This window comes from Hypanus sabinus, chromosome 10 (assembly GCF_030144855.1).
Source record: "Hypanus sabinus isolate sHypSab1 chromosome 10, sHypSab1.hap1, whole genome shotgun sequence".
Lineage (NCBI taxonomy): Eukaryota > Metazoa > Chordata > Chondrichthyes > Myliobatiformes > Dasyatidae > Hypanus > Hypanus sabinus.
Genome location: NC_082715.1, coordinates 10,754,448 through 10,777,351, shown reverse-complemented (window position 1 = coordinate 10,777,351; position 22,904 = coordinate 10,754,448). Strand labels below are relative to the sequence as shown.

General features: G+C 42.1%; 1 protein-coding gene across 3 annotated transcripts in view; it reads left to right on the top strand.

The window, feature by feature from the left end:
• Positions 1–22,440, top strand: part of clu (clusterin) — a 36,463-nt gene extending 14,023 nt beyond the window's left edge. For all 3 annotated transcript variants that reach the window (XM_059981413.1, XM_059981415.1, XM_059981412.1), the window contains 7 exons: positions 1,627–1,775; positions 4,513–4,677; positions 6,002–6,386; positions 10,203–10,328; positions 15,449–15,669; positions 17,224–17,438; positions 22,253–22,440. In XM_059981413.1, coding sequence (XP_059837396.1) covers positions 1,627–1,775; positions 4,513–4,677; positions 6,002–6,386; positions 10,203–10,328; positions 15,449–15,669; positions 17,224–17,438; positions 22,253–22,262 — 1,271 coding nt within the window. In that variant the 3' untranslated portion in view covers positions 22,263–22,440. The remainder of the gene's footprint in view (positions 1–1,626; positions 1,776–4,512; positions 4,678–6,001; positions 6,387–10,202; positions 10,329–15,448; positions 15,670–17,223; positions 17,439–22,252) is intronic.
• Positions 22,441–22,904: the final 464 nt, after the last annotated feature.

Below are 22,904 nucleotides of genomic sequence, written 5' to 3'. Positions count from 1 at the left end.
CATAGCTTAAAACCTTCAAGACAGAAAGAATCTTCTCTACTATACTGTAAGGTGATGACCAAGTGTGCTTCAGCCCCCCCTCCTATCTTTGGCAGTTTTCCAACTGGAATAGAACTTCATGTAGACTTCATCAACTGCACCACATCATTGGCATATCTTGTCATGTTTTGGAAAAATTAAATTGAGTTGAGATCTTTTAAGAAAACCATGCCAAGTTATCCAGGTTTAATCTCTGATTTTAGGCCCAGGTTAATTGTGTCCTTCAAAAATTTCATTTCAATTATTTCCCTACTTCTGGATTGGAATTGCCTTTTATTATGTAGCTTACCCGCTGCTGTTCTTGAATTAAAAACTACCACATTCATTGTCTTCTGCTTGTTAATGCCACTGCAATTTCTTCCCTTGCCTCGGGCTTTGTGGATTTATCCACCTGGTCCCACACCACCAGATTCAGGAACAGTTTTCACCCTACCGCCATCAGGCCCCTGAACCAGCATGGATAACTTCACTCACCCCAACTGATCTCACAACCTACAGTTTCACTTTCAAGGACTCTACATGTCATGTTTTCAGTATTACTTATTTAATTTTTATTTGCACAATTTTCCTTCTTTGCATGTTGGTTATTGGTCAGTTTTTATGCAGCTTTTTACAAGTTCTATTTTGTATTTATTTTCCTGTAGTAGCCTGCAAGTAGATAAACCTCATGGCAGTATTTCAAAGATTCAAAGTACATTTATTATCAAAGCATGTTTGTCGTGTAGAACCTTGACATTTATCTTCCCCACAGACAACCATGGAACAATTTCCATAGATGTTGCCTGGTCTGAGCTCCTCCAGCAGTTTGTGTGTATTGCTTGGATTTCCGGTTTCTACAGATATTCTCTTGTTTGTGATTGGATAGCTACATTTTTTTCAAGTCCAGGAGTGATTTAATTAAACTGGGCTTGATTCCAAGGGGAAAGTTGAAGGCAGACTAAATTGAATATTTTAAAGGGAATAGACTATGAAGTGTTATGTAGTCCAGAACAGCAGAAGCAAAGTACAAGACTTCGTTTGAAGGGATTTTAATTTTAAAGCAAATCTCAGAGAATATGCTTTCCTTGGGAGATGATGGTAGCAAACTTAATATTCTAACTGGATTCTTTTCAGAAAAAAATATCATAAATGGGGCATCTTTTCTCATGTATTGATTCAGTTTATTTGCATTTTAATTACTGATCAGAAAAATCAGTTAATTTTAATCATTATACATGCACTCAGCGGCCACTTTATTAGGTACCTCTTGTACCTAACGAGGTGTCTGTCCACTGAGAAATATGTTCATGGTTTTCTGCATACCACTGATGTAATGACTTTGCTTGAATTACTGTTCCCTTCCTGTCAGCTTGAACCAGTCTGGCCATTCTCCTCTGACCTTTCTCATTAACGCGTCGTCTTCATCCACAGAGCTGCTGCTCACTGGATCTTTGTGTTTTCCACATCATTCTGTGCAAACACTAGAGATGGAGAATGAATGAAGCGAGGAAAACATTACACCAAGTCTGCGGGGAGGAAACAGATAGGACCCTTGAATAAGTTTAATCCAATATGTGTGGTTGATGTTCTATTTTTTTTAATTTTTAGAGCTTTCAACCGAGGGACAAAACTACTTAAATAAACAAATTGAAAATGCCATCAATGGAGCAAAAGTTATGAAATCGCTTACAGATAAGAATGACAAAGAACACCAGAAGTTCCTAAGAAATTTAGAACTAACCGACAAGCAAAAGAAGGTATTGTGCACTATTGTACTGGCTGGATTGCCTCCAGTTTTTATGATAATCAGGCTTTTGACCTAAATATTGTTTGAAGTTGTATCTCCTCTCCCCTGCAGAGCAACTACTTAGTTTGAGAGACAACATGGAACAGGTTCTTCCTAGCCCGATAAGCCAAAAAATTTAGGAGCAGAATTAGACCATGTGGTCTGTAAAGGTTGTACCACCATTCCATCATAGCTAATTTATCATTCCATTTTCCTGCCTTCTTTTGATGCCTGGCAACTATTTAACCCTGGCCTAATCACAGGACCATTTATGATGACCAATTAACCTACTAATCAATATGTCTTTGGACTGTGGGAGGAAAGCAGAGGAAACGGACATGGTCATGATTGTGCTAACGACGTTTCCTGCTGTCCTAGCATTTCCAGCCTTCAAGATTGTGGAAGTAATTTGCTCTCGCATTTGATTGTATTTCATATCATATACTTAAATGTTTCAGTGTCTTCACCTTTTAATACTTCTGCTCCATCATCATGTGTGGAGGAGAGGGTGTTAAATTACTTGAATGTTGTCTTCGCCAAGGATCATTACCTTGTCATGGTGGAGAGGCTTGTGAGTTCCTGAGATCTCGAGATCTGTGCAATTTGTAGCTTGAGCATCTGGCTTTTAGCTCCTAGTAGGGTCACCCATGGTGGTAAGGTCAAGGGGGAGGTTCCAGCCGAAGAGGGATCTAACAAAGACCTTTGTGGTGGAGCTGGCGGAAGATGATGGTACATCTCAATGGAAGTGAGGGCAGAGGAAGACTGAAGCAGTAAAGAGTCTCCAGTGATCTTGCACTCCATGTCTCTGGACCCTGACACTGATCTGTCAAGGGGCATATGGTGGTGGCATCAGTTTTCCCACATTAAACAAAGTCATGCACAGGTGTTCTCCATTGAAGGAATCCACTGTTTTTGAGAGTTGTGAGGTTCATTTGGGTGTACAGTTGAATCATCTCAAGTGGTAACTAGAGGGCAGTGTTAGACGTGTAATAGGAGTGATTACCTGTTTGGTCTGTTACATACTCACGGGTCAGTGGGATGATGTAATGGTCTTGTGTGGGGGATGATGTAATTGTTTCATGACCATGGGGTGATGTTATGTCACGTGATGGCATGTTCCAAATGGTATTTACACCAAGTCCACGGTCTGTGATGCAGTTCTCGTTTTTATTTTTGTGCAACATTGTTGCACAGATAGCGCTTTTGGTACATTGGCCTTTATAAATCAAAGAATTGGGTATAAGGGTTGGAATGTTATGGTGAGGTTGTTTAAGACATTGGTGAGGCTGAATTTGGAGTATCGTGTGTAGTTTTGGTCACCAGATTACAGGAAGGATATTAATAAGGTTGAAAGAGTGCAGAGAATGTTTACAAGGATGTTGCTGGGACTTGAAAAACTGAGTTACAGAGAAAGGTTGAATAGGTTAGGACTTTATTCCCTGGAGCGTAGAAGAATGAGGGGAGATTTGATAGAGGTATATAAAATTATGATGGGTATAGATAGTGAATGCAAGCAGGCTTTTTCCACTGAGGCTAGGGGAGAAAAAAAAACAGAGGTCATGGGTTAAGGGTGAAGGGTGAAAAGTTTAAAGGGAACATTGGGGGGAGCTTCTTCACACAGAGAGTGGTGGGAGTGTGGAATGAGCTGCCAGATGAAGTGGTAAATGCGGGCTCACTTTTAACATTTAAGAAAAACTTGGACAGCTACATGGATGAGAGGTGTATGGAGGGATATGGTCCAGGTGCAGGTCAGTGGGACTAGGCAGAAAAATGGTTCGGCACAGCCAAGAAGGGCCAAATGGCCTGTTTCTGTGCTGTAATGTTCTATGGTTCTATTGTTGTTGCCAGTCGGAGGTGTGGGGACTCCACCAGTTTCGTTTGTTGCACGTTTAGTTTTCCCTTGCAGTCCAGTATCGGAGAATGAAGGCATTACCGGAGTTATCTGAGTTCAAAGGATTGGATAAAGTTAATGCTGTTCATTGTTTTGGGAACGATGGACCTTTGTGACTTCTTTCAGGAATTGTGGAAGGCACGTGTGAGTTAAACCCCTGCAAGGTCAGGAAGGTTTGTGCAGTGACCACCCTCCAGTCAGAAGGTCAGTTCCTCTTGATCTCTGCGAACAAGGCATCTCTCGGCTGTGGGATCGGCAGATTCGTCGTTACTTCGAAGGAATTGATGTTTTGGGGAAGTCTGTCCTTACTGACTGTATAAATCACATGGACTTTTTGAATTTATCTGTGCTTGGATGAGAATTCGTTAAGAACAGTTTCTAAGTTTGACTGTTAGATATTGCCGCCTAACTGTTAACTTCCAGTTAAGTTAGTTGTTCGTTTGCTCTTAATTGTTGAGCAGAGGTTAATAAATCTCGGGATTTGTTTTAAACCCTGTCTCAATTTCTTATTCATTGCTGCTGCATTCTTAACAGGTCTTGGCTTTAGTTTCAAGTTTATTCTGCTGGCAGGTACTTTTCTGACATCAAGATCACTGACTGGGAATGATCATATGATCACTGTAGCAAAAGGCATCTCTGTTATTAGGAAAAGTAGATCAAGCTGAAAGTATTTTTTTTCTTGCATTATTGGACATGTATATCAAGCTATTGCTAATATCCATTTCTGTACAAAGACGGGGTAGTTGTTTTTGAGTTTAACCTTTCATGAACTGTACAGTGGCAACACAAGTGAGTGTTTCTTTTGACAATTAAACAGGATGCTCTTGTGGCTGCCAAGGAAGCCCAGAGAAAACTGAATGAAACAGAGAAGTGTCAGCTCAGAGAGTCCATGTGGGAAGAATGCAAGCCCTGCTTGAAACAAACATGTACAAAGTTCTACTCGCGTGTTTGCAGAAGAGGCTTCAATACCGTTGAAAAAGAAGTAAGTTGAACATTCCAGTACTGGCTCTTTGGTCTGTGTGTTGTGCGGACCTCTTACCCTATTCCAAGACCAATCTGACCCTTCCCTCCATTTTAATTGATTTGCCTATCTAAGAATCTCATGAATGCCCCTAATGTATCTGCCCCTATCACTACCCCTGGCACCCTGTTCCATGCATCCACCATTCTGTAAAAAAGAAAAACTTACGTCTGACATCTCTTTTATACTTTCCTCTAATCACTTTAAAATTATGCCCTGTAACTCGACCCTTGGGTGGAAAGCAAGATTGCCCACTCTATTAATGTACTTCACTCAATAAAAGGTTAAAGCAAATTTAATGATGGCCACCAGTGGTTGCCTTCATCAGGCAAACACAGTTCTGACCATAGCAAGGATATGGAATGGAAACCGTTCGAGAATCTAATGGCTTTTGTGCTGAAGCCATTCTGAGTCCTGACGAAGGTCTTAGTCCTAAACGTCAGCTGTTTATTCCTCTCCAAAGATGCTGCCTGACCCACTGAGATCCTCCAGCATTTTGTGTGTGTGTGTGTGTGTTAGTGTCACTTTGGATTTCCAGCATCTGCAGATGTTTTAATTTTGGTTGCATTTACTCCATGGTTTAATTGAAACAAATTTGCCTTGTCAAAGAGCACTCAGTGACTGTTTTATGAAATAAACACTAACATCTGCTCATTAATGTAAATATCTAATCAGCCAGTTATATGGCAGCAACTCAAAGCATAAAAACATGCAGACACAGTCAAGAGGTTCAGTTGTTGTTCAAACATCAGAATGGGGAAGAAATGTGATCTAAATGGCTTTGACCATGGAATGTTTGTTGGTGTTGGAAAGTGCGGTTTGAGTATCTCAGAAACTACTGATCTGGAATTTTCACGCACAACAGTCCAGAGTTTACAGAGAGTAGTGTGGAAAGACAAAAAGATGTCCAGTGAGCAGAAGATGTGTGGGTGCAAACTCCTTGTTAAGAGAGGGGTCAGAGGAGAATGACCAGACTGGGGACAGTATCTGAAATAACCATGCATTACAATAGTGGTATGCAGAAGAGCATCTCTGAATGCACAACTTGTTAAACCTTGAAGTTGATCGGCTGCAGTAACAGAAGACCATGGACGTGCACTCAGTGACGACTCTATTACGTAAAGGAGGTACCGTATAAAGTGGTCACTGAGCGTAAGTCAATAAAATGTTGTCTAACTTTCACATCTCTCTCAAGCTTATTTGGAATGGGAAGTATGTTTGGAATTGATAGTAAAGGACTTCTAAATCTTTTGTTGAATCTGATTATGATTGCCCTCGCAAACAGGTGGAAAAATTCTTCAATGTAACGCCAGTAGACTCTGTTTGGGTTAACGGTGAGAAACTGGATTCGCTGATGGAAAAGAATGAAGAACTGGGTAAACAATTTGAACAGGTTGAAAGACAGTTTGAAGACATGGATGAATTTTTCAAAGAGAGCACAAAGGCCTTTGAAGATATGGATAGCTTTGCTGGAAGTCCCTTCAATGGCATGGGTTTTTTCCCAAGTCATTTTTCTTTGTTTCCAGATTATTCCTTTCCCAGATTTGGATCCAATAGCTTTGGACATGGAATGCTTTCCTCGTTGTTCGATATGACTCAGAGGATGTTTGAGAAATTCCATAGAATCATGCATGAACCTGAATTAAATCCAGAACTGTTTCCTGAGGGAGGTAAGAAATAATCATTGGGACTAGCTTACTAGACTTAAGCACTTGGCTTGTATACACCAACCTTTAAAGCTACCTGCAGCCGGTCTTTAAATAACTTTAAAAAAAAAAAGAAGTTAAATCTGGACATAAAGGCTTAGAGTGGATGTGGAGAGGATATTTCCTACGGGGGGGGGGGGGAGAAACAGCCTCAGAATAGGAGGATGATCTTTTAAAACAGAGATGAGCAGGAATTTCTTTTGCCAGAGGATGGCGAATCTGTGGAATTCATTGCCACAGACAGCTGTGATTGTCAAGTCACTGGGAAAATTTAAAGCAGAAGTCGATAGTTCTGCGGGGAGCAGGTGGGAGAATGGGGCTGAGGGGGATAATAAATTAGCCATGAAGGAATGGAGAAGACTTGATAGTCTTGTAAAAACAGAGAAATTGGAAGTATAAAAAATGTATACAGTTGCAAGAAAAAGTTTGTGAACCCTTTACAGTTACTTGGTTTTCTACATCAATTACTTGTAAAGTGTGGTCTGATCTTTATCCAAGTCACAATACTAGACAGGCACAATCTGACTAAGCTAATAACACACAAACAATTGTATTACTTCTGGTCAATATTCAGTACACCATTTAAACAATCCGAGTCTAGGTTCATGAACCTCCGGGGTAATGCCTTCTACAGAAACTGGAGTCGGATGTTAAATGCTGAAGAAGGTGAAAGGGAACCCAGGGGTAACAGCAAAAGACCGAGAACTTGTTAAAGTCTCTGTTCATGTGCCCACTATAAGAGAAATACTGAATAAGAATTGTGTTCATGGAAGGATAACACGGAGGAAACCGCTGCTGTCCGAAAAGAACAACAATATTGCTGTATGTCTCAAGTTTACAGAAGACCATCTGGATGTTCCACAGTGCCTCTGGGATAATGTTCTGTGGACAGATGAGACAAAAGGTGAAAAGTTGGACTTTTTGACAGAAATGCGCACCGCTATGTTTGGAACAAAAAGGACACTGTACACCAACACCAGAACCTCACCCTAACTCTGAAGCCTGGTGGAAGGAGCATCATGGTTTGGGGCTGCTTTGCTGCCTCAGGGCCTGGGCAGCTTACAGCCTTGAGGGAACAATGCATTGAAAATTTGACCAACACACTGGAATTGAGGATATTGAGAGGGGATCTGATTGAAACATATAAGATTATTAAGGGATTGGACAAGATAGAGGCAGGAAATATGTTCCAGATGCTGGAAGAGTCCAGTACCAGAGGGCATGGTTTGAGAATATGGGGTAGGTCATTTAGGACAGAATTAAGGAAAAACTTCTTCTCCCAGAGAGTTGTGGGGATCTGGAATGCACTGCCTCGGAAGGTAGTGGAGGCCAATTTTCTGGATGCTTTCAAGAAGGAGCTAGGTAAGTATCTTATGGATAGGGGAATCAAGGGATATGGGGACAAGGCAGGAACCGGGTATTGATAGTAGTTGATCAGCCATGATCTCTAAATGGCGGTGCAGGCTCGAAGGGCCGAATGGTCTACTTCTGCACCTATTGTCTATTTTGCTGGAGAATGTCAACTTAATAGAAGTTGGATGATGCAACAAGACAATGATCTGAAACATCAGAGTAAATCAACAACAGAATTGTTTAAAAAGAAGAAAATTTGTGTTTTGGAATGGCCAAGTCAGAGTCCAGACCAATTGAGATGCTGTGGCATGATGAAGAGGGCTGCTCTTGCAAAGTATCCCAGAAATATTAATGAACTAAAACACTCTTGTATGGAGGAACGGTCTAAAATTCCTTCTTGTCATTGTGCAAGTCTGATCAGCAGCTACAGGAAATGTTTTGTGGAGTTTATTGCTTTTAAAGGAGGTTCTTCCAGTTATTAAATACAAGGGTTCACATCCATTTTCCATCCTGGACTGTAAATAATTAAATAATTGTACTTTCCATGTCTCTATTGAACACATTGTTCATGTGTTATTAATTTAGGCAGATTGTATTTATCTAGTATTATGACTTGGATGAAGATCAGACCACATTTTGAGTAATTAATGCAGAAAACCAGGTAATTGCAAAAGGTTTGCAAGCTTTTTCTTACAACTGTATGTCACACGGGTATTGAAAAAGGAGACTTTTCTTGGAGTAGCCTGGGTACATGAGCATCAGAAAATGGACTTGTTTGAGAATTTGCTTGTAATTTGTGGGCGGTTTGGCAATATATTACCATTCCAACAGGCTTGGCTACTGAAATCCCAAAGAGCCACTATAATTAACCAAGAAGCCTTGGAATGAGGGTGCTTGGGGAGGGAAAGCAGTTTAGTTTCTTCACATTTGTGTCTTTCTGGCTGCATATAACATACAGGTTGACCTCATTAAGGTAATTGGAATTGGTGAAGTGATGGATTAGGGTAAGACAGAATAGATCGTTGGCCACATTTTACCATCACTTCAGGACATGTATGTGTGCAGGAAAAATCATTGTGGATCCTACCCACAGTTTGGCATTTCATATTAAGCGAGTTAGTACAAGTTTGAGTACCCATTATCCAAAATGCTTGGGGCCTGAAGTGTTTTGGAGTTTGGATTTTAGAAAGTATTATGGGATTGCCATCATTTCTGACTCTGAATTTATGTGCTACCAGTAAGCAGTCTTTCTCTTGTACTTGATAGTCACAAGGGGGCAGGGAGAGGAGAATCATGGTTGGGAAAAGGGGAAAGGAGAGGGGAGGGAGCAGAAAGCACCAGAGAGATATTCTGTAATGATCAATAAACCAACTGTTTGGAGTCAAATGACCTTGCCTGGTGTCTCAGGGCTGGGTGAGTCTGATCTGCATTTACCTCCCCCCCCCATCTGCCCCTGACACTCTTTCTCTGTCAGCTGTCCCACACCCCTCCCATGGTGCTCTATCATTGCCATTCCCAGCATGCTTTGCTACTACCAGATTTATAAACTCTACGTTGATAAATACAGTACTGTGCAACTGTCTTAGGCACCTTAGCTCCAAAGACTTTTTAATTTATTGAGATACAGAGTAGGCCCTTCTGGCCCTTCGAGCTGTATTGTTCAGCATTTCCTCCCCAATTTTAACCCTAGTCTAATCATGGAACAATTTATAATAACCAAATAGTTTATCAACTGGTACATCTTTGGACTGTGGGAGGAAACGAGGTCACAGGAGAGGACGCACAAACTCCTTACAGGCAGCAGCAGGAATTGAACCTGTGCCACCTGTACTGTAAAGCATTATGCTGACCATTGCACTACTGTGCCACCCCTTTCGCACAGTACTGTAAGAGGGTCGCTGGTAGATCCACTAGAAAATTGGAAGAAGTTATTTTGAACTGGTGATTTGGAATGATGATCTTGCTGGCACGTAGTATTTTCGGAAATGGCACAGACCAATTCAAAGTATGAGGTAGAAATCCACCTTTAACCGACTGCAAAAGAATGTTGAGGAAGAGACTGATGTGTAAAAGCGAGTGTGATTACATTGGGCAGAAAGATTTTTGTTTGAACTGCTGATAAACTGAATTGGCCCACAAGAACCTTTAAGACTCAACCTAGAGGTCATGGGTTAAGGGTGAAGTGAAATGTTTAAAGGACATATGAGGGTAAACTTCACTCAGGATGGTGAGGGTGTAGAATGGAGGTGGTGTTTGTGGGTTTGATGTCAGTTTTTTTTTAAGAGAAATTTGGGTAGGAGTGTTATGGAAGGCTGTGTTTTGGGTGCAACTCAAGGTGACTAGGCAGCATACATTGGGCCTAAAGACCTGTTACTGTGTTGTAGTGGCCTATGACTCTTATAATTAATATTTCAATTCTTTTAATAGAAGGATCAAATGAGACATCACCAGATGGAAAGAATCAATTCATCTGTCACGAAATACGCCGGAATTCAGCTGGTTGCATGAAGCTTTCCAACAAGTGTGAGAAATGCAAAGAACTCATGTCCTTGGGTAAATTAAAACATTCATATAAATGTTGAGCAGAAATTTTATGAAAGATTTGTTTGCAAGGGATGAGATTGTATTTGAGCTAGGTGGATAGTGGGATGAGACCTGCTCTAAAATGCTACAAGCTATACCTTTGTTGTAGTAAGTGAACGAAAGCATAGTTAATTTAATTATATGAATCATTTTGCCAATGTTTCTCCCCTCACACAGATGCCCATGAAAACCCCTTGATATAGTGTTAAACTCAAGGGATTATCAGAAATCTGAGACCTGAGAGACTGCAAGTACTTCATATCCTGAGCATCGCACACAAAATGCTGGAGGAACTTGGCAGCTCAGGCAGCATCCATGGAGGGGAACGAACACCATAAGACATTGAGCAGAACTAAGCCATTTGGTCCATCGAGTGCACCACCATTTTATCATGGCCGATCCATTTCCCTCTTAATCCCAATCTCCTGCCTTCTCCCCATAGCCTTTCATGTCCTGATATCAAATCTCTGCCGTAAATGCACCCAGGGACCTGGCCTCCACTGTTGCTGTAGTTAGACCTTTCTTATAACCATATACCCATATAACAATCACAGCACGGAAACAGGCCATCTCGGCCCTCCTAGTCCATGCCGAACTCTTAATCTCACCTAGTCCCACCTACCCGCACTCAGCCCATAACCCTCCACTCCTTTCCTGTCCATATACCTATCCAATTTTACCTTAAATGACACAACTGAACTGGCCTCTACTACTTCTACAGGAAGCTCATTCCACACAGCTATCACTCTCTGAGTAAAGAAATACCCCCTCGTGTTTCCCTTAAACTTCTGCCCCCTAACTCTCAAATCATGTTCTCTCGTTTGAATCTCCCCTACTCTCAATGGAAACAGCCTATTCACATCAACTCTATCTTTCCCTCTCAAAATTTTAAATACCTCGATCAAATCCCCCCTCAACCTTCTACGCTCCAATGTATAGAGACCTAACTTGTTCAACCTTTCTCTGTAACTTAAGTGCTGAAACCCAGGTAACATCCTAGTAAATCGTCTCTGCACTCTCTCTAATTTATTGATAACTTTCCTATAATTCGGTGACCAGAACTGCACACAATATTCCAAATTTGGCCTTACCAATGCCTTGTACAATTTTAACATTACATCCCAACTTCTGTACTCAATGCTTTGATTTATAAAGGCCAGCATTCCAAAAGCCTTCTTCACCACCCTATCTACATGAGACTCCACCTTCAGGGAACTATGCACTGTTATTCCTAGGTCTCTCTGTTCTTCTGCATTCCTCAATGCCCTACCATTTACCCTGTATGTTCTATTTGTCTTCAAGTCAGAAGAGGAAGTCAGAAGCCAGAACAAAGGGTAGAGGGTGAGGGTAAGAGGGGGAGGACCAAAAGCTGATTAGTGATAGGTAGGGGTAAACAGCGAAGCACTGTCCACCATAATAGCCAGGATCTCCTGGTGGACAGCTATTTTAATTTCACTTCCTGTTGCAACACTGACTGTCTATTGGTGGGCTTCTCCACTGCTAAATTGAGGCTAAATGCAGATTAGAGGAACAGACCCTTGTATTCTGTCTTGGCAGTTTCCAACTTAAAACCATCAACATCAATTCTTGTAACCACCCCCATCTATTCCCCCCCACCACTCACCACTTTGTTGTCCCTTATCCCCATGACCCTGTTATCCCTTCTTTTCCCCTCCCCTGACAACCTGCCCATCACCCGTACCTCCCTCTAGTTTCCCACCTCCTTCCCTTTACTGTCCGCTGTTCTCTCCTTTCAGATTCCGTCTTCTTTGGCCTTTTGCATCTTCCACCTATCGCCTCCCATCTTCTTGCAATGTTTCCACTTTCTCCCCTGCCCTATCTGCCTACCTTACCTCTCTTACCTGGATTCATCTATCTCCTGTCAGCTCATGCTCTTCCCACCCCCACCGCACCCAAAACTTTTATCCTGGCTTCTATCTTCTTCTTTTCCAGTCCTCATGAAGAGTTGCAGCTAGAAACATGAAAAGACACATTCAGCGATACAGGAACAGCTTCTTCCCCTCTGCCATCAGATAGGCATTGAACCAAACCTCACTTCTTTTTGTTATGCTACTTATTTAATTTATCTTGTTTAATATACAGAGATACTGGCTATAATTCAATGTGCCACTGCTGCAGAACACCATACTTCATGACATGGAGACGTTAAATCTGATGCTGATTCTCTGCATTTCCCTCCATTGATGCTGCCCGACCTCAGATCCTCCAGCATTTTGTGTGTGTTTTACTGCTATCATTCTATTCATTGCAGTCACTAACTACTTCCCAGCTTGCTACTGTGGCAAAATAGGATAAAAGGCAATTTGAACTGGTGTGCAGGACGAAGTTTATTCCTCAAATAGTAATATTTGGAAAGAAAAAGGATGCAACTGATCTGTGTGAACATAAATGTATTGATATTATAACATCAGATTCTATACTAATGTGCTAAATGTATCATGAAAAAATTAGTTCCTGTTAAATATTTATTTAGTGATCCAGCAAGGAGTAGTCCCTTTGAGCCATGCTGCCCTGCCAACACGAATTGACCATAACCTAATCATGGGACAATTTACAATGGCCGATTAACCTGTCCATACATATTTGGGCTGTGGGAGGAAAGCCGAGTTTGTTCATTTTTTATGTGCCGTGTCGTGTCATATAAACGATCAAGGTCTTCCCTTGGAAAATTTTTCTGCAGAAGTGCCATTGCCGCCTTCTGGGTAGTGTCTTTACAAGACGGGTGACCCCAGTCATTATCAATACTCTTCAGGGATTGTCTGCCTGGCATCCATGGTCACATGACCAGGACTTGTCATCTGCACCAGCTGCTCATACGACCATCCACCAGCTGCTCCCATGGCTTCGAGTGACCCTGATCCAGGACTAAGCAGTGCTACACCTCGTCCAAGGGTGACCTGCAGGCTAGTGGAGGGAAGGAACACCTTACACCTCCTTTGGCAGAGACGTTATCTCCACCCCGACACCCAGAAACCGGAACATGGGGAAGACATATAGAGACACCTTACAGAATGGTGCTGGAGTTGAACTCTGAACTCTGAATACAAGCTGTATTAGCATCGTACTACCTGCTCTGCTGTCATAGCTGATTGTTGTGTACAAGCAAAGCTGTTAAGAAGTAATGTTTTGGAACCACATTAATGGAAATTAAAATATCCAACGATTCATTTAATATCAGATAATGTATACAGTATGGAACCTGAAATTCTTACTCTTCAGACATCCACAAAACAAGAAACCAATAGAATGAGTGATAGAAATATCGAAGCCCCCACCTTTAGTAAACAAATACACTTACAAAGATACTTGAGGATTATGCTCCCTAGATGTGATGATTAAGATGATCAAAAATCTACCTGATGTAATATTTATTATTCAAATATTGGTATAATCAGAATCAGGTTTATTATCACTGGCATGTGACATGAAATTTGTTAACTGAGCAGCAGCAGTTCAATACAATACATAATCTAGCAGAGAAAAAAATAAATAAAATAAAAATAATAAATAAATAAGTAAATCAATTACATATATCAAATAGAGTAAAAAAAACATGCAAAACCAGAAATACTGTAAATTTCAAAAAATGGTGAGGTCCCAAGATTCAATGTCCATTTAGGAATCGGATGGCAGAGGGGAAGAAGCTGTTCCTGAATTGCTGAGTGTGTGCCTTCAGGCTTCTGTATCTCCTACCTGATGGTAACAGTGAGAAAAGGGCTTGCCCTGGGCACTGGAAGTCCTTAATAATAGATGCTGCCTTTCTGAGACACCGCTCCTTGAAGATGTCCAGGGTACTTTGTAGGCTAGTAGGCAAGATGGAGCTGACTAGATTTACAATCCTCTGCAGCTTCTTTCGGTCCTGTGCAGTAGCTTCTCCATACCAGACATTGATGCAGCCTGTCAGAATGCTCTCCACGGTACATCTATAGAAGTTTTTGAGTATATTTGTTGACATGCCAAATCTCTTCAAAGTCCTAATAAAGTATAGCTGCTGTCTTCAATCTCCTTTCTAAAAGAATGCCCTCTCTCCTAGGGCTGTGTCCTCTGGTCTTGGACTCTTCCACCATAGAAACATCCACTATTCCATAGGTTTCAATGAGGTCACCACTCATGCTTCTGAATTCTAGTGAATACTCACCCAGAGCCATCTATGGCATGGTGTCAGGTTGTCTTTGGTTTCCCCCAGCCTTCAGGGGTCTAATGAAGTGCTGTTAGTGTTCAGGGCTTCCTTCGCCCTGCCAGTAGCTTCCTCTGTTTTCACTACTGTGAGCTGTGCAAGTGCTGGTTGAAGACTTGGGAACCCTGTCTCACACAGGAATAGAAGGATTCTTCATTGCTGTTTCTGGAACAATACACGATTAAGAGTCAAAGCTCAAGGCCTTGACTCCAGCCAACACAGCCGTATGGGTCACTGAGACACACAAACCTCTGAACCCTATAGGGTGGTTGTGGTCCTCTTGGAGGTTAGTTATTCAACAGGCTGTTTATTTTCTTTCAGACAAATCCATGAGGCATCCTTCGCCGTGATGTTTTCAAATTGGACATTAACATGAAGTAGAATTGCAAATAACCAGTAATCAGCTAATAACAGACATCCTTCAAAAGGACCACAACCTTGTCCTTGAGTTTGGAGGTTTGCGTGCCTCACTGACCCAGAGAGCTGTTCTGGCTGGGGTCAGGACTTTATGCTTTGGCTCTGGGTAGGGTCACCCGTGCCAAACAGGTCAAAGGGTAGAGGACGGACTAAAAGTGGCCCACAGGTCCTCCCATTTCAAGGGTTCAGCTCAGGGCTAAAATTCCTGAGTAGTAAAACAAAACTGTTGTGGAAACAGCAATGAAGACTCCTTCTGCATCTGAGTGCAGTGGTATTTGACTAACAGTAGTGAAAAATGAGTGTAAGCTACTGACGTGGTGAAGGGAGTCCTGAACCCTGCCGGAGATGGAGGACCTTCATTGCTGCCCTAAAAGCCAACTGGCTACTGGGCAGTAAGTAAGTAATGACAGACATGATATTGGGTTAATGATGAAACTTCTGATGTTTCTACAACTGATTTTTTTTTCTCCTTCAGAGTGTTTTGACACAGATCACAAACCTTTACGAAGGACTTTTGAAGAATCTCTCTCGATGGCAGAAAAATTCGCAAAGAAATATGATGATCTAATGTTTGAATTTCAAGAATACATGAAAAACCAAACAAGAGAACTAGAAAACCTTAACACACAGTTTGGATGGGTGTCTAAACTGGCAAATTATACAAAAAGCCCCGAAGGGTTTTACAATATTAAAACCGTAAGTATGGCTATTGGTATTTGAAAGGGATGCCCAACATTTCAAAGTGTCTCTTCACGTTGACATAAAATTAATTTGGATAATATCTAAAACATTTATGCAGTAACAAGATTTATTTTTAACTAAAAATTTGAATTATAACAAAAATAATCTATTTTGCAATTCTCATTAACACCAGATTCTGCAGATGTGGGAAATTCACACAAAATGCAGGAGGAACTCAGCAGGTGAGACAGCAACTATGGAGAGGAATAAGTATCGGCATTTTCAAGCTGAAACCTTTATTAATGATGAATGGTCTTGGCCCAAAATGTTGATTTTTTTTTAAAATTATAATTTCCATAGATGCTGCCTGACCTACTGAGTTCCACCAGCATTTTGTGTGTGTTGCTTACCTTGCTACATAGTCTACTTCTACACACAAATGGGCATCATAAAACTATGCCCCCTTGTGTAGCCACTTCAGCCCTGGGGAAAAAAGTCTCTGGCTATCTACACGATCAATGTCCCTCATCATCTTATACACATTGCAGAACCAACAAGTTTATCGAGCAGCTGATTTTTGTACCAACTTTGCCACAAGAAAGCAAGGTCCATCATTAGAGACTCCCACCATCCAGTCCAGGCCATGCTCTCTCTTCTAGTCACTACCAACACAGGAGGTACAGGAGCCTTGGGTCCCACACCACCAGGTTCAGGAACAGTTATTACCCTTCAACCATCAGGCTGCTGAACCAGCATGGATAACTTTACTCGCCTCAACACTGACCTGATGCACAACCTATGGACTCTCAAGGACTCTACAACTCAAATGCTCTTAGTATTATTTATTTACTTTTTTTTTGTATTTGCACAGTTTATCATCTTTTGCATGTTGGTCATGTACAAACGTTTGTAGTTTTGGTTGTATGGTTATATTTATTTGGGTATAGTTTTTCATAAATGCTATTGGATTTTAATTTGCTTGTAAATGCCTGCAAGAAAAATTAATCTCAAAGAAGTATGGTAATATATGCATTGATAATGAATTTACTTTGACCAACCATCAGGAGCGCTGTGTATGCAGTGCCTTTAGTATTATTAAGGATCCCACCCATCCACCCAGCAACCTTTGACTTTCGATCATCAGACAGGAGACTCCAATGCATAAAAACAAGAACAGTCAGAATGGGAAACAGTTTCTCCACTCGGGCGATTAGGCTTCTGAAATCACAGCTACATTGTATTCAAACTGTCACTGGTTAATCTGTTTTTGACCTTACAATATTTAATCTATGCACTTCATTTTGTTGTTTGTGATTCATCTGTAAATTTTATCCTTCATAAGTTATCGTGATGTGTACTACTGTGTACTCCGCACCCTGGTTCAGGGAAACGTCTCGTTTCTATTTACATTATACGGTTATATACATATATGTAGTTAAATTGCAGTAAACTTGACAATTCCTACAGAAAGTGCTTGACCCCCAACACCCTTTTACTTTTACTTTAATCGGGAGGTTGTATTTCCAACCAAGTGGTGCAGAGCTGAAGATAGGATTTTACCTTCTGCAGGTAATATCAAGCTCTGAAAGCAGCAATAGTATGTCCGGCAACCCTGAAACCAAGGTGACGGTTCAGATATTTGATTCACCGCCGTTGACTTTCACCGTCCCCGGAGACTCTGACTGGAATGATCCCAAGTTCTCGGATATGCTGGCACAGAAAGCATTGGACCTTTACAACAAGTGGAAGATGGAAGTCTCACCAACACATCAGCTGGAAACTATGTGAGTGTCGAATATGCTTTACTAAAATTAAATAAAATCACTCATAAGACATAGGAGCAGAATTAGGCCATTCAGCCCCTTAGGTCTGCTCTGCTATCCTATCATGGCTAATTTATCATCCCTCTCAACCCCACTCTCCTGGCCCCTCTGTTGTAACCTTTGACACCCTTACTAATCAAGAACCTATCAATCTTCCTTTAATATACCACATGACTTGGCCTTCATGGCTGTCTGTGGCAATGAATTCCACAGATTCCGTACGTCTAGAACTAACTATTTCGACTTTCCAATTCCATACACTTGAAATGACCCCAAAACTCTGCTGTAAGTAATCTTAACTCTCGCTAAGTTCTGTTCTTCTACGAGCTTGGAGTGCTAAACAAGAAACCAATACTTGATTCTAAAATTAATTTTCAAATCTGTCAAAGGGTTTGTTCTTGCCTGCCTGTTACCTCTTCCAGCTCTACAACTAGGGTACATTCACTTCAATTTCACCTTCCTTTATCATCCCAAATGTAATTATGTATCCTGGCTCTTTGTCCATCTATAATTCAATTCCTAAATATTCCTGTCTCTCTTCAGTTTATTTTACTTAATTGACTTTTTTTGATTTGGGTAATCTTAAGGTGCTTGGAAGTGGGTTCAGAGGAGATGTCAGGGTTAAACTTTTACTCAGAGTGGTGAGTGCGTGGAATAGACTGCCAGTAACGGTAGTAGATGTGGATACAATAGGGTCTTTTAAGAGACTCCTGGATAGGTACATGGAATTTAGAAAAATAGAGGGCTATGGGTAAACCTAGGACATGTTCGGCACAGCATTGTGGGCCAAAGGGCCTGTATTGTGCTGTAGGTTTTCTGTGTTTATATTGCCACGCGATCCAGCGCCAGCATAGCATGCCCACATGCTTGGCAGAGTAATACAGACCACAACAAAATTGCAGCACACAATCCCCTTTCCTCCCTCCCACCCAAACACAGACATGGAGATCTCCAATTCAAAAAACAGGTTTCCAATCTCTAGCCAATTGGGCTTTGATTTCTGGGCTTCTGATTGACCTGAGAGCCTCAGTCTTCAGGATCGACTCCCGGACAAGATTTTAACAGGATCGCAAACTCCAGATCTGCCAATTGACTGGCCCTTGTACCTCCTCCTCGCATGGACATCTGACCTTTGGACAGCCCAGTATCCCCAGATGTCCTTTGTGACCGTTCCACATCACTCTTCTTTGATCGCAGAGCAGAGGACTATTCGCCAGGTGTCCTTCATCCCCGTCCACACCTCTAGGTGTCAAATGCAGAGCGGAGGCCTGACCTCTAACTCCTCCACATCCCTGTGCCTAAACCCTAACCGGACCTCTGATTCCCTTCTGTGCTCCAAAATGCTCCCCTACAAAGAAAACCAACTAAACCTGAGCCGTGAACTGAGTGGCTGTCGTCTGAGTGCTGATCTCGAGGCTTTAGCTCTTCAAAGCTTCAGCAAAGAGAGACTTCACTCAGAGGAGGCAAAGGAAAGAAAAGCTTGAGTTTATTTCCTTCCCCTTGTCCGCTCAGCTCGGACAGTAGGGATGCCCGGCAGGATAGTGAAATGCTGGGAAGGCAGGGGGACCTCCAGTGTCCCTGATGGCTACAACTGTGAGAAGTACATCCAGCTGCAGCTTCTAAAAGGAGTTAGAGCTGGAATTGGATGAACTGCAGATCATCTGGGAGGCTGAAGGGGTGATATATAGACACGTAGACCCAAGGTGCAGGACAGAGGAAATTGAGTGAGTCAGGAAGGGGAAAGGGGTTAAAGAGCCAGTGCAGAGTACCCCTGTGGCCACCCCCCTCAACAGCTTTGGATGGGGTTGGGGGGGGCATGACCTGACAGAGGAAAGTCACAGTGGTCAGGTCTCTGGCACTGAGTCTGCTTCTGTGACTCAGGAGGGTGGGGGTGGGGGTGGGGGGGGGTAGAAGAGGCATGCTGTGGTGATGGGGGATTTGTTAGGGGAATGACAGGAGGTTCTGGGGGCAAGAATGAGATTCCCAGATGGCATGTTGCCTCCTGGGTGCCAGGGTCTGGGATATCTCTGATCAGGTCCTCAGCATTCTCAAGCGAGAGGGTGAAATCATGGTCCAGGTGGTTACCAATGACATGGGTAGGACGAGTGACTACGTTCTGCATGGGGAGTTCAGGGAGGTGGGTGCTAAAATAAGGAGCAGGGCCTCCAGGGTTGTGATCTCAGGATTGCTACCCGTGCTAGTGAGGCCAGAACTAGGAAGATTATACTGTTTAATACACGGCAAAAGAGTTGGTGTAGGAGGGAGGGCATAAGATTTTTAGATCACTGGGCTCTCTTCCAGGGAAAGTGGGACCTGAACAGAAGGGACAGTTTGCACCTGAACTGGAAGGGGACAAATATCCTAGCAGGGAGGTTTGTTAATGCTGCACGGTGGGGTTTAAACTAGAGTTGCAGGGGGATGGAAACCAGAGTGCCAGAACAGTTAGCAGGGAGGTTGTGGAGACAGATTTTTGGTAACACCCAAGACATTGTTAGGAATCAAAAGTTCAAGCATGGTGCAATCAGTGTCCTGAGATGCCTATATTTCAATGCAAGGAGTATTGTAGAAAAGGCGGATATTAATGCTGAAGATGAGGTGACTGATTGCAGACCAGGTGTTGCATCTGAATGCATGCAGTATACTGAATAAGGTGGATGAACTTGCAGCGCAGTTACAGATTGGCAGGCATGATGTTGTAGACATCACTGAATCATGTTGAAAGATTATAGCTGGGAGCTTAATGCCCAAGGATACACATTGTATCGAAAGGATAGGCAGGAAGGCAGAGGGGGTGGCATTGCTCTGGTTTTTTAAAAAAACTATGAAATCAAATTGTTAGAAAGAGGTGTCATAGGTTCAGAAGGTGTTGATTCATTGTGGATAAAGCTAAGGAACTACAAGGGTAATAAGATCATGATGGGAATTGTATGCTGATCCCTAAACAGTAGTAAGGATGTAGACTATAGATTAGAATGGGAGATGAAAAATATACATGCCAAAAGGGTAATATTACAATAGTCATGGGGGACTTGAATATGCAGGTAGATTGGGAAAATCAGGTTAGAGCTGGATTACAGGAGGGGGAATTTCTAGTGCCTACGAGATGACTTTTTAGAGCAACTCGTCGTTGAGCATACTAGAGGATCAGCAGTTTTGGATTGGGTGCTATGGAATGAACCAACAGTGATTCGAGAGCTCAAGGTAAAAGAACCCTTAGGGGAAAGTGATCATAATTCACATACATATTAGACGGAGAAACTAAATTCGGATGTATCAGTACTACAGTGGAGTTAAGGTAATTACAGAGGCATGTAAGAGGAGTTGGCCAGGATTGGTCGGAAAAGAATCCTGGCGGACTCTCCCTACACTCCAATTTGGTCTAGTCTCAAAGTTGCATCCATTTTCTTACAGGCTCTATTTACTTTCCTCAATCCTTACTTTCTTGTTTAATTTTTAAAGAAAATATCTCACCAAACTTAAGTATTGGCCCATTGTCTGTTTATAAGACATAGGAGCAGATATAGACCATTCAGCCCATCAAGTCTGCTCTGCCATTCCGTGACATGGTCTTCCATCTGTCTGTGGTGAAGACCCCCTTCACACTGTTGTCCTTCTTTTCTCTTTCCACGACCATGGTTATTCCTGGCAAATTTTTCTACACAAGGGATTTTTCATTGCCGCCTTCTGGGAAGTGTCTTTACATGACAGTGACCCCCAGCTATTATAAATACTCTGCAGAGATTGTCTTGCCTTGCACCCTTAACTCCTGCTGGAGTTGTTGGGGTGCCGTCATGACAAGCTTTGTACCGGTCTGTTCCATCTGTCACGATTGTGTGCCAGAGCCTGGCTCACCACAGATGTTTTCCCTGCCCATTCTTTAATGTTGTCCATCCATCTTTTCCTCTGCCTGCCTCTCCTTCTTTTCCCCTCCACAGTTCCTTGTGGAACAGTCTTTGCAGGGCCACTGGATCTTATTACGTGGCCGTACCATCTCAACTTTCTTCACCATTGTGAGAAGGTGCTGGACGGACTTACGGACCTGCTCGTTTGTGATGCGGTCCAAGTATGAGATGCCCAAGATGTTGCGATGCCTGTAGCTCTGCTGTGAGGGTCCATGTCTGTCTGGTGTTAAAGGTCACATAGCCAGGACTTGTGATCTGCACCAGCTGCTTGTACGACCATCCACCACCTGCTCCCATGGCTGCAGGTCATCCTGAATTTGGGGTCAGGGTAAGAAATGGGGTGAATTAAGCAGGTGCTACACCTTGCCCAAGGGTGACCTGCAGGCTAGCAGAGGGAAGGGGTGGCTTTTACACTTCCTTTGGTAGAGATGCATCTCTGCCCTGCCACCCATGGCTGATGTACTATTCTTCTCAATCCCATACTCCGCTTTCTGAAGGTGTAACCTTTGATACTCTTACTAATTAAGAACTTAAAACCTATTTGTCTAGTTGGACATGTGGCTTTCTACACATAATTGGGTCTGCCTGTTGCTAAATCTCAAAATGTTCACTGCAGCATGAGAGCTAATAATGGCTGAATTCTCTACAAAATAGTCATAGAAAAAAAAGTACAGAAGCAGGCCCTTTGGCCCATCTAGTCCATGCCGAACCATTTAAACTGCCTACTCCCATTGACCTGCACCCAGTCCATAGCCCTCCATTAATCCTTAATCTATAATGAACTAAAGTATTTGTATAAATTTTTGATAGTATTTGTATTATGATATGTCAGTGTTCAATATTGAAATTGTGAACAACATTTCTATTTTACAGAGAGGCGTGAGCAGAGCAAGTTCTTGCTTTACTTGCTTTGAAGACTACTTCTGTAAACCTTTTAGCAGGTAGCAAATAGGTTTATAGCACAAAGCTACTGAAAATCTTCTGCACTGCTGCCGCTGGTCTACTGCACTGCTGCCGTTTAACATGGACTATTAAATAAACGCTATTGGAAGCAAATTAAATTGTGGCTTTGATTTTCTTTGATTTGAGAGGTAGCACAGAATCTGTAGTTCAGAATCGGGTTTATTATCACCAGCATATGTCATGAAATTAACTTTTGTGGTAGCAGTACATATTATTATTATTATTATTATTATTATTACAGTTGGTCTATATTAAATAAGTAATGCACAAAAAAATAATGAGGTTGTCTGCAGAGGTTGTGTTCAAATCCTTATCGTTACCATCAGGAAGGAGATACAGGAGTCTGAAGGCACGCACTCAACGTTTCAGGAATGGCTTCTTCCCCCTCTGCCATCTGATTTCTGAATGCACATTGAACCCATGAACACTATTTGCACTACTTATTTAACTTAACTACTTAATAAATATACTCACCATAATGCAGTTTATTATACATTTCTTGGTACCTCTGCCCCGTAACAAAAAACTTCAGAACATTTGCTGGTGGGCACTAGCCTCTGGT